Source organism: Cavia porcellus, unplaced genomic scaffold (genome assembly GCF_034190915.1).
Source record: "Cavia porcellus strain 051 isolate PalLab524CR breed Dunkin Hartley unplaced genomic scaffold, mCavPor4.1 scaffold_20, whole genome shotgun sequence".
In the NCBI taxonomy this organism is placed as follows: Eukaryota; Metazoa; Chordata; class Mammalia; order Rodentia; family Caviidae; genus Cavia; species Cavia porcellus.
Window position 1 is genome coordinate 27,973,721 of NW_026947503.1, and position 12,720 is coordinate 27,986,440.

A 12,720-nucleotide genomic window follows, 5' to 3' on the forward strand; every position below is an offset into this window, starting at 1 on the left:
AGAGACAAGTGGAATAATGTTTGTCACAACGTACGGAGCAGTAATACATACCTGGGACAGTCTTATAAGAAGTGGCATGTTACAGAGAAGGGCCTTGTGGGCTGGGGATATAACTCAGTGGCCAGCACCTGCCTGGCAAAGTGAAAGGTCGTGAGTTGAATCCTGTTACCAAAAGTTCGGGGATGGAGGTTGTCCTGGAGTGTATTTTCTAAGTTTGCCTCCTCATGTTTGCGTGACCCCTTCAGCTCTTCATTTTTTTGATTCATTTCAGAAACTTCATCTATGAAAACAGGGACTAAAATGTCCATTTGGTGTGTTTCTACAGTGTGTTGTCTTAAATAATTAGTGGAATAATTTTCATACTGTGTAGTGTTCTGCCCGAGAGAGTGCTTTACGGAGTATTGCATGTAGACTCGGGTCCATGGGGAGTGGTGCCTCCAGACACTTGGTGGACGTGTGTTCACGCTACACGCGCGCGCGCGCGCGCACACACACACACACACACACACACACACACACACACCCCGGTTTGGAGGCAGCACAATGCCCAGAAGTGAGCTGGATCAGCGATGAGATGCAGCTGAAGGGAATCATTGCCAGCAGGATCAGATCTACAGACCATGACTAAGTATTCTATTTTTATGACTAAAAGTTTATCAGTGAAAGAGAGGGTTAATGCCAGTCTTTTCCAGACACATGGCTAATTCTCTGTTTCCTATTCTGCCTTACGACACATGGGCGATGGGCCTAGTCACCTTTTCCCTGCTTTGCCCCTTCTCAGTTGAGTAAGAAGGGCAGGAAGAGGATTTCCTGGGCTATAGGGTGACTTGTTTATTTGCTAGAATTGCATTGTAATTCTTTTTGAAATGTCTTCAAATTCAGATTTAAAAAATTGTGGATGAGGACCCAGTTGTTCTGGTGTGGTAAGCTTGTATATAGGAGAAAACTAGCTTTCTCTGCTTGGAAATTTTAGAAATCAGAAAGGTAGTGTTAACTTCTGCTTCCTAGTGAACTTTGACTGCCACTTCCAAACTGGAATCAGGGACAAAGGACGACTGGTCAGAACAATAAAGGTGGGCGCTCCACGTCCGTGAACTCCTGTGGCAATTGTAAACCAATAGAAACCTCACCTTTCCAATAAACCAAATATTTTTGGACAAATTTCAATATGATAAAATAAAATATTTACATTTATACCAGTTATCTAGTAGAAAAACTACAAACATGTTAGCAAAATATAGTCGTAGTGTTGTTTTTTCTAAAAAATAGTAATAGTTTCCAAAATGTCTCTAGACATATATTAATAGACAACAAAAAATAGAGAGGTAGGTATGTTTCAATGTTGAAATAAGTTTAGGAAGCATCATATTAAACTAAATAAAATATCTTTGCTGCAGGACTTTTCAGAGCCTTAAACATGTCAAGATGTGCTGCATATTTCTGAATGAAGATTACAGATAGATACTTTAGCATTTTCTGAGTTCGTTTAGTCAGTTTCTCATTTTATTTTTGAGCTTATTGTAAGATTACTTTTTCATAGAAGATGTTTGGTGACTGATGTCAGGTTGCCTATGTTACTACTTTCATCCTTTTTCTTCGTGTATTTTATTGTAAAGTTATAGTCTTCATTTTAAAAATGTGCAGAAATGCTGTTTTCTGCCATGATTTTGTTAATTACTTCCTTTGAGTTAACATGGAGATGGTGGCAGTTAATTGTGAGACGTCACAGATTCTGTGTCTGTCATTTCTACAGCTATAAAGTACCTAGAGACCTTTTAGGAATAAAACACCATGTAAATGTAAATGATCACCGCCTATAAGACACTTTCATTAATTTCATATCAAATTCATGAGTGTTCTGAGCTCTGGGATTTGAGAGTCTTCAGTAGTGGCCTGTAGTTTATTTACATTTTATTTTTCCCAGAGTTTAAACCCCAGCAGCAGGGCATAGTGCTGAGAGCATAGCACTTGGGAATAAACTCTCCAGATTTGAACTCTGGCACTGTCACATGGACCTGCGGGTCCTCAAGCATTTTTCTGTATCTCAGTTTTCTCATCTGTAAAATGGTATTTATATTACCAGCCTCAGGAGGTTGCCATGCAGATTGAGACAATCAGTCTGCATACAGCCCTTTGGGCAGTGGCTCATATAGGATAAGGATTAAGTGGTTTTTATTTGAGCAAAGGAGGAAATAGCAGGAAGGATGAAAGGACTGTTCATAGTAACCCACATATAATTCCACTACCCTAAAACTTACCGTCATTGTTTAGTGAAGCATTTTCAGTGCATTAAAAAGAAATTAATACAGTAAGCAGAGATGGGTTAGGACTGGGGATAGGGACAGGGATTTGTTCGGAGGCAAACATGTTTATGATGAGCTCCCTAGTCTGATGCTAGGGAACAAAAGGCTCATTCTTCAGTTCCCAGAAGGAGCATTAACAGTAAACAGCCGGCTTGATACTGTCCTGCAGCATCAGATAATTTTTTAGCCAGGCTTTTCATGGGATGATGTGTGCTACCATACAGGTGTGTCTGTTTCAGTGGTGAGTGAAACACCTACCATTGATAAATAATTGTAAAAATGGCCTTTTACAAATGAAAGGCCACAGAAACATGACCTATTACACGACTGGTCAGCTACCAGAGCAGGCAGCCATCAATATTTGAGTTTGCCTCTGGAAATCATTTTATTAATAAGTTGCCCTTGTCTATCTTTGACTGTTTCTGTGTGGCTTTCAGCTGTCATGTGTGTCCAGGTGCAGTAATCTACCAAAGGTGACTCTCCTTAGGAGCATTCATGTGAAAGGGATGTGTTTGTGACACCACTTTACTTTATGTAATATTTTTATTGTCATCCAATTGTCTTGCAATAGGGTACCATGGATATAATATCAGGAAGAAAAATTGTAAATCACATGAAATGTAAGAATAGAGTAGTATTGAATTTAGATTCTGTAGACATTTACTAACTATTCTGCCCCCGAATAAAAAACAAATTTTTCTCTGCGTCTTGGGACACTGGATAAAAAAATTATTGAATAGATCAGTAAAAAGTTACTTATACTTTCTCCTTAGATTAGTTTTTCAGGAGCAAAAGAAGCAGCAAGTGAATCCTTTATTGATTGTCATTTGGTGACATTTTTAATAATGAAATTTAAATATAGACTAGCAGGAGGGTGGGTTCAATTTGGACAAGACACACGTTGACTTTCTGGGTTGTTTGCTCACTGTAGACACCGACTTGTTTTAAAGAAGGGGCTGCATGTTGATCTCCTTTGTCTGCAGCAGGATTGATTGACGGTTGTTGTGTCTGCTCATTTACAGTGTTTTTCTTGTTTAATTTAAAAAATTGTGACATAGTATTACATGTTCCTTGTATACATCATTTTTGCAGAAGAAAGTTGTTTAGCCAATATGTCGACTTAGCTTATGAAATCTCTCTGTGGCTTTCAGTCAGCCCTCTGTACTTCATTAGGTCGTATCATTCATTTCCTGCACAGAAATCGTCACCAGCAGCAAAATTTAACATTTGGTCCTTTTAGGTATAAAAATGAATCAAATGTCTGACAAGATTTGTTTCTGGTATAAATTTCAGGGTTCCCCCCCTCCCCAATTTATGGGCATACGACAAATGTTACTAACGGGTACTTTTAGTTTTTAAAATATGGACAACAGTACTCCATGCAGTAAAAGACTTGAGCGATTAATGCTACCCTTATGCCTCTTTTGAGTAGTTTTAGCCATAGGGCTTGGCACTGCCACCATTGTCTTTGTGCCAAAAAATATCCGCAGCGGCTGTCGCATTCTAGTACTGGAGGGTTGTCTCGAAAATTCCGCAGTGAACGCGCCTGGTTTGTTCATCACTGCTATCTCTTTTAAATATTGGGAAAATAGAATCTTTAGCTCTTTCAAAGCATCCGTGGTAGCTGTGAGACTGGGGGTGGGTGGGTGGCGGAGAAGAAGAACAAGGCTGTCCTCACCAGCCAATTGGTATAAGTGACAAAAATCCATGGCTGACAAACATAGAGTAAACACAGATATTTAGGGTCTTTTGTGCTCCTGAGCTCAGCTACTTACTTAAGGATCCTACTCAAACATGTTATCTGCACTTTGGAAAATGTTATTATCTGAAATAAATATTCCAATTAATTTTAAGCAGAAAACCAACATCAAGACCATAGCTAGTTCTTAGTGGACTATTTACACAAAAGATACAGATATATATATTCCCCCCACTAGAAATAGAGGTGTCATTTAAAATGGCTGCTTTTTATTATGTCAAAAAATGAAAATCTTTGTTTGAGAAGGTCTGATTATTTTACTGATATTTACTGAGAAGGTCTGATTATTTTCCTGATATTTACTGAGAAGGTCTGATTATTTTACTCTCAAACAGGGGCCTGGGTTCGGAGGGCAGTTTATAGTTGAATTTGGGAACAAAAAGCTATAATAAATGTAAAGGTTTACACTATCAGAATTAAAATGTGTTCGCTCATGATCTCTGGAGCAATCTATTTGATGGTGAAAGTAGATACTACAGATGAAATCTTCACAAGGAGCATAATCCTTGGAAAAAAAAAAAAAGTCCACCTCCCAGCCTCCTGCTGGCTGCTCTGCCTCTTTGGTACCTCGCAGACTTCGACAGAGTCCTGGACGGGTGCCCATTGATGTCATGGAAACACTCACATTACTGAGAATGATTCATGTCTATGCTGGTCTCTTATCCTCCCCCACACAAATAGGAGTAGATTTTTAACCCTGACAACTTGTAATTTGCAGTGAGTTTATTTTTGTATCTGGATAAATATTTTTTAACAAGCAAAATTAAGATTAAGCAGTCTGTATCTGATATGATAGTAAAGAAAGCCGGGCCCTTGTAGCCAAGTGTACTTGGGGACTCGGGCAGCATGGATTGGTTTTCTCTCCTCCCTTTTGCCCCTGTGTCCCCTTTTGTACTCCTTGCTCTCTCTGTTCCATTCCTCCTCTCTCTCTGTCTTCCACCTATTCTCTTTCTGTCCCTCTTCTTACAAACCTGTTTGCATTGTCCTTCTGGCTTTAAAATAATTGAAGAAATGACCCCGACTTACGTATATCAAGTGAGAAAGATCCTGGTAGGAAAATCCTTCTCTTTATTCTTTGTACTAGAGTTAGGGTTAGAAAATAATCGTGGTAGTAAAATTCTATAGGGGGTCTTTTCAGTAATTCCTTCTGTAGGAAAAACAGAATAATCGTCTTTCTTCCTCAAACTGTATTTTGCCTTTTGTAAGTTAATTCTCTGAAATTCTCAAAACAGGATACTAGATGTTCAATTACCTATGAAGTCATAGGCAGACTCTTTCTCTTTTTCTTTGTTTCTCTCTCTCTCTCTTTCCTTTTTCTGCCTACCTGCCAGTCTGTTTATTGAGTAGTGAAATATCAAAATGAATTAGGTCATCATTATCGTGAAACAATTTTAGATACAAGAGTTAAAGGGAGATATTGTCCTTTGGTATATCATATAGAAGTCATGCCTTTTCTGTTAGAGGTATTTATAAGGAGCACTTAGAGGGTAAGGGTAGCTTAAATGTCACTTACAGGGATGCGTGTGTGACCGTTGCCCTGCTGATACAGGTATATGCACCTGCTCCAAGCACAGTTCTCAGCAGTGGAAGTCACCCTCGTAGATCTGCCAAGATGGACAATCTGTGTGGTGGTGTCTTGTTTCACTGAAATTGAAACTGAGACACGCATTCATTTTGTACTTTGTACTGAAAACTGTATCAGAAATGGAGAGAGGGGATGTCTTCCCAAGTTCAAGATGCCTTAAAATCAGTTTTAAAAAAGTTACTACTGGCGAACAGATGGTTAATTTAAGATTCAGGTTTGGTTTCCTTTGAAAATCACCTTCTACCTCTGTGCATATCTGTGTATGACTTAGATACAAGGTGCATTTTTAACTAGATGTAAGATTTCTGAAAGATACATTCTTTGTGTCTTGTCAGAAAGGCATGCTCTAATAGCACTGCTATTTAACTAAAACATAAAGAGGCTACTGTACTGTTACTTTTAGCATTTGCAGTTAATTTTGGTTGAGGGGGAAAATGTCGTCGTGGTAAACTTTAAGACAGTGTTAGTTCAGCCCCTCAAAAGTTTTGGAATTTTCCTATCAGAAAATGGGATAATATAGTCCTGTGTGCGAAGGCCAGTGCACCTTAAGTCTGCAGTCAGGAGGACAGGATTGTTTGCAGCCTCAGGTGGGCTCCCTTAGGAGCTCCTGGTCATGTACCTCTGTGGGCAGTTTCTGGATAAACTCTTCATATGGCTTCTACTGTTTAGATCTCTTGTGATGTGATTTTATTATTTTTCCCTGCTGATTATTAAGGCTAGATGTAATTTGTAGGAAACCAGTGAGTAGCCTTGATTTTTATCCTTGGCCGTGGTGGAATAACAGCGGAAGTTCTGTACAGTAGACTAGTTCATACAAGAAATTGAGCTTGTTATAACTGGAAGAGAGCACTCATATTTCATGATCCCTCTGCCTTCTGGGTGTCCTGCTGGATCTGAACTTGGGTTCAGAGTGGGTGATTTTTTTCAAAAACCTTCTTTCCCAAATGCAAGCTCCATCATCATCTTGACCATGATGGAATTTAGTCCTGAAAAATGTTTAAAAAGGAAAGAGAGAGAGTCAGAATTTCTCTTCTCTTCTCTTCTCTTCTCTTCTCTTCTCTTCTCTTCTCTTCTCTTCTCTTCTCTTCTCTTCTCTTTCTGAATTTACCATCTGGAAAGCCTCTGATTGATTAGCTTTGGCCTGCCCTTTAATGGCAATATAATCAATGGGAATTTCTAGGCGAGGGTCATTACATATATAATTTGCCTGCTGTGTAAATAAAAATGAAATTGTTTAAATTTTGCAAGAGAGAAGGAAAGTGGAAATAAGGCATGACAATTTGTTTGTAGAGAAAGTGGAGGCCATTGGAATGACAGTTTTTGGAAGTGTGGAGCAGTTTGGCTAAGAATAGGAATGAAGGATATTTTTTTCCAGTTTATCATCGCCAGAGTGAGGAAGTGTTATTCCCTCTCTTGCTTGCATACACTGCCAGTAGTGCCTACTTTACGTATGTAAACATCGGAGAAGAGAAGTTGATGTCTGTTACCTGAAGGAGATTTTTTTTTTTAAAAAAAGGAGAAGCACAATTTATATATTTTTTGTTGTTTCTCTTGGCAGGTAAAACAGAAAGAAGCTCATACTCATCTTATGGAAGAGAATCAAACCTACAGGGTTGTCACCAGGTAAGTGTGAACTGGGGAAGGGTGGAGAGAACGAATCTGGGAATTTGGTATGTTTTGCAAATTTCGACTGTGCATTTTCAACGCTGACACTAAGTGACCCTGAAATGCTGCCGCTGACTGTCTTTTTAAGTAATGAAGTAACACAAAGCTTAAAACTAATAAACACCTCATCTTTAGATCTCTGCCGTTTCAGATCTACACCCACTGGCTTGTTTTTATTTTTTAATCCAGCAGCCGGTACCAGTGGCACTGTTTGCAAACCAGCAATGTCAGGCTCTAGCAAAGGAGTTTATTTACAATTAGGAACTTAGGAATTTTTTACACGGGAAATGTTTCATGGAACCCTGTGTCAGACCCTGGGTTCAGTGGCTAGTGCCCTAAAGTATAGTTTTCACAGGGACTGTATGATGTTGTGTGAAAACAGGGTGGTATTGAGGGATAAAAATGTCTGTGAAAATATGATTTGTTGTCCCTTTTTGTTTCTGAATTGTTTTTGGCTGGAAGTCAAGGCCAGCAGGCTAACAGTAAAGCCGTCTCAAAGGAAGCATGCGTGAGCTAGAAAAATAAGAGTACTTTAATTAAATAATAAAGTGCCAGTGTAATACAAAGGTATATCACTGTGTGTGTTTGTGTCTCTGTACACTGTGCATTTGTATGCTTTTAACTCTCCGGAGAGAACCCGTTTCTAAAAATGCAACCAGTAGGTAAAAGTGACAGATTTTATTTTAAGACAACCGAGATTTTATAGATGCTTTCTTTTAAATTTCGGTGTGGGTATTAATCATACATGTAAATTTTTTAAATTGATACTTTTTATCAGAGCTTGATTTCTTTGGGAAACTCTTGATGTAATTTAATAATATGTAACATTAAAAACTCTGTACTGTTTCATTATTCACCCAGACAAGATGCACAGTTTTTCTGTGCTGGAAAAGAATGCTTACTCTTTTGAACTCTTTGGTCTTTCAGTTTCTTAATAATGTAGAAAAAAGTCCTTTTGAGGTTTGTAGAATAACCTGTGTAATGTATCTCTGAGAAACATAAAGCAGACATGCGTTTAAACAGAGCATCTGAAGGAAGTTTCTTTTACATATCACTCATCTAGCACGAGAAGTAGAATTCTGGTAGGTTGGTGTTTCCCCCCCCTTCCCCTGTATACATTTGCATTTTTAAAGTTGTCTCCTTTGGACCAGTTGCCAATTCAGTCATATTCGGCATCTAAAAGATTTGTTGCAATGAGATGAACAGTGCTTGGTTAAGATCTCTTGCCGGAGTGCAGTTCATGGCAGTTTGTTTGGAAAGAATTCTGCAGGAAAGAAATTTACAGCTATTCCAGTGCAGCGGAAACATCTTTGGAATGTGAGTGCACATGTTCGGGGCAGATAGTCTGGGCGACAAGCCTCTCGGGGCTGGGTCTCTGGTGTAAAGCTCTCAATTCCTGCAGAAGAGCCGGTTCCTGTGGATCTGGTTTCTGAGGGTCAAGGCGGAGGTCACTAGAGTTTTGGGGAGAAGAAAGTTGACAACATCCTTCCTTTTTGCAGATGGTCGTGGCAGAGGTCTGTTTTGCTGGGCCCCTTTTGCTGGTCATTGAGAGAATAGGCTTCCTCGCCCCTGTATCCTTTCTTACTAATAGGAATTGGCGTGATTCCTCACAGACACAAAGATTTCCTCTGCTGAGTAAGCGCGAGGCCCCTTAACTTGTGAACGCATCATCCAGACCGTGTGAGTCTGTCTGTGTGTGCAGAACACAGACCTTCCTCCCTCCGTTTGTGGGGAATACTTCCCTCGGGTGAAACTGAACTTTTGTTTTTGTTTTTGTTTTTGCTAACACAAAGGTGAGAGGTGGAGGGGGTAGAGGGGGGAAATAGAGGTGGCTGGCTGGCATGCGATGGCTGAATTTCTGGGCCTTGGGAGGTTCCTTTTGAGAAACTGGTGTCCAGGAAAATTCTTTTGTATGGGGCTATGACTGCATCTGCTTTTCTTAAAAAGCTTTCAGAATCTAGCTGTGGAGTGTGGAGATTCTCTCACTTTTACTTGTGCTACATGATTGTGAGTCTTACAAGGACTGTCTGTGTGCTTAGCATGGGCCCAGGAATATCCACAAACAAGGTGATGACTTAGGGATAATAAAAGGGAAATATTAGAAATTGCCTGTGCTGGCGAACTAGGGCTCAAGGATGGAAGTGTGCATCCTATGCATTTTTGCTTTCTGTGGATTTGCAAATAGAACAGACCATAGTATGTCTTCCCGTGAATCAGTTTCTCTTGTGCTATATTGTTCTTTGAATCCCTGTCTCCTACACCAGCTATACAAACCAAAAATAAGGCAATAACCTCAGTATCTTGGGCTTCACGTCTAAATAGCAGATCACAGCTGAAATGGTTCCCCACTGTGTGACAAGGTGAGTGACTCCCAGGAAGGAGCTTTTGTTTTTTCCTGTTTGCTACATTATTAAGAAGCTGGACAGAAAACCTTTAGAGGATCTGCCCTAAGGAGCTGGCCTTTCCGTACCATACCAGTGTGTCATGTGCATTTAAAGAGATGAGCAGTGTTGTAAGGGAGATGCTTATTCCAGTCCCAGTGGCTTTTTGTTTGTAAAGAAATAGTGCTGGTAAGCAACAGGTACTAGGACACTGTCTTGGAGGAATTATTGCTGTGAAATACATATTGTTTCATAGGTCCACCAGGTTAGTGTGTGTGTGTGTGTGTGTGTGTGTATGTGCGTGTGTGTGTGTTTCTCTGATGGAAATAATGTTAACCCATTTTTAAAACTGGATATTTTAACAGAAAGAAATTGGCAGATTCTTTATCATCAAGTAAGTTGTGTATAGTAAAACTATGAGTAATAATTCAAATCCATTGATGTATTTCCATGTGAAATTAGCAGAAATAAATATGGTCTCTTTTTGAGGCTTTTGAAAATCATATGGAAAATAAACCAACAAAATAAACCATTAGGCAAAAATAAGCAGCTAAGTAGACTTTTAAAAGTTTACACTAAATATGGAAAGAAAAAAATTAAATCAAATTGGGGTATGGAAATCACACCCAGGCTTAAAACTGTCTTGCCAAATTGCAACCTCATACTACTTAACGGGCAGCAAAAATAAAACTTAGAATGGAAAGTGTGACCGAAATGAAAATGAGCTGAAATAAACTTTTTCACATGATACCCCAACTTAATGCTATAATAGCAAATACCTAATTCCTAAGGGGTATCATTGCAAATGACTAAAGGGACAAAATAGCATTTGCTTTGGACACTTTGCTGCTTTGAGTAAGACATTTGGCGGTTCCAAACTTTTAATTTGCCGAAATCTCCTGTTTTTGATTGAGTGAAGAGGTCAACACAGTAGACCATTATTAGGGCAAAAGTTTCCCTTGAATGCTGCTTCAGCCTTGATCAGGAGTTGTTTGACTTCTTCCTGAGACATAGCCTGAGTCTAAAGCAATGTCTGCTTTATTAGCATTTCCTGGGCAAGATATATATATGTGTGAGAGACATCGATTTACAGAAAGCTGGGTCCTGAGACCACTCAAATTAGAAGCTGAGGAGTTGGCCTGTTTTTTTTTTTTTTTTTTTTTTTTTGATAGCTCCCCAGGTGATCCTAATGTGCGGTGAGGTCTGATCATTTCTGAGAATGTTCTTTAGAAATAGATTTTATATGACTTGTGTTCAAAATCTGGCATTACTGGTGACCTTGACGAAGTTTTTAGACTTCTTGCCTTAATTACATTATTCAAGACCCAGAAATATTGCATGTAACCTTCATTTAAGAAGCAGTGAAAAATCCATCATTTCTTGAAAATCAGGAAGATCCCTTGAAATTTGTGTGCAGAATTCTACCACTGAATGTTCCAGCCCATATCCTGTTTTCTCTGATGAAGACCAAGCTTTTACATCTAACTTCATTTACTTTCTCAGCAAATAATCTAATAAGACAATGCTGATAAAGTTATTTGATGTTTGGATCTTAAAACCAGTGGATGCAATTTAAGAATTAGGCCTAATCTAGTAGTGTAATTTTAGATTCCGCAAACTTTGACGCTTTAGAGGAAATGGATCTTATCTGTATCTAACGGGTTGTTCATAAACGCATTCATGTTTTATGAACTTTACATTAAAGTTAAACATATGACTATATATAAAATGTATTATGCATTTAAGAATTGATTATTCTTTTTAATTTTTATTTTTGATATAAAATATTTTACAAATGTCTTAAAATGTTTCTTATCTAACATAAAAATAGGTTATAAGAAAAAAATCACAGTCTTGTTATGAAAGTGACTATTTTGGATTTGTGTAAGCAGAAGTACATATTGCTTTTTAATTTGATATTGCACATAAATGTTTGTTCTCAGTGTTGAGTAATTCAGTCCAGGTTCTCTGCATTCTTCCTCAGCCTCTTCTGTGCAGGGCCCCCTCTACATCCTGCCCTAGCACTCTGCTTTCTCTTTCTAGTGCTCTTTCAAATGTGCCTTTATTTACATTTGTTGGATGTTTGTTTCACCAGGATTCTGTAAACCCCTGGAGGGCAGGGGCCATATCTGCTTTATTTTACACCAGAGTACCACATGCCCTGTAGGGTAATAATTGAGATCTATTGTTTATTTCCCCAGCATCACTTTGGAAAACATTTTGAAGGGCTGAGGTTTAAATAGCAGTGTATGTGAACCAAATAGTGAACACTTTTTTTTTTTTTTAAGGCTTAGGAAAATCAGAAAACAACACTCATAGAACTCTTTCCTCCTAATCTGCTTCGTAGGCGCTGGAAGGGTGCAGGGCTCATACTCTGGAGATTATTCACTCTAGCTTCCTCTGAGCAGAACATTTCCCCGGTTGCCTCTCTGTGCTAGTCCTGTGTGTGTGGACAGATAGATGTAGGCAATGGAATTTGTAGATGTTTTGTTTTGTTTCTGGCAGGCTCGTTACGGGAACTGACGTTCAGAAGTCTATCTGATTTTTAAACGTAGGAGTGTGAAGAGTCAGGACAACATATTTGTAATCCTGATGGTTTGAGATGTTACAAAGGTTGAGTTTAGAACATGCATGACAGCATAGTTGTGCCCTCGTGCAGTATTTTTCAGGTGGCAGCTCAGTCCAGTTGAGGGGCTACTAGGGTGCACCGTTCTCTCCAAAGCTACCCAGGCACTTAACAGAGGAGAGAAGGTCTCTATTCTGTCATTCATGGATTAACAAATGCTTACTGGCCCTCTAGTCCTTCGGTGGGTAGTAAGGAGAAATACAAGGGAAAGATCTTCCAGTTCTCCCCTTCAGTCCCTCCTGGATGTTGGAGGGGAAGATTAGGCTGTATTCCTCTTTTTCTTTTTCTTTATTTTTTTAGACAAGGCTTTCTGGGTCTTGCTATATTGTCCAGGCCTGTCCCAAACTTTTGAGCTCAAATAATCTTCCTGCCTCAGTCTTAAGTAAGTGGAGACTTCTGAT

The 12,720-nt window shown here is 39.0% G+C and overlaps 1 protein-coding gene across 16 annotated transcripts in view; it reads left to right on the plus strand.

Annotated features, from left to right (window-relative positions):
• The window catches only part of Tcf4 (transcription factor 4), a 331,213-nt gene that overhangs the window by 158,801 nt on the left and 159,692 nt on the right, over positions 1–12,720 (plus strand). For 8 of the 16 annotated variants that reach the window (XM_063231576.1, XM_063231579.1, XM_063231575.1 and 5 more), the window contains one exon: positions 7,206–7,270. In XM_063231576.1, coding sequence (XP_063087646.1) covers positions 7,206–7,270 — 65 coding nt within the window. Of the gene's footprint in view, positions 1–6,986; positions 7,096–7,205; positions 7,271–8,484; positions 8,630–8,687; positions 8,827–8,934; positions 9,106–12,720 lie in introns of those variants that run through there. The other 8 variants (XM_063231583.1, XM_063231584.1, XM_063231585.1 and 5 more) reach the window with 6 other exon arrangements.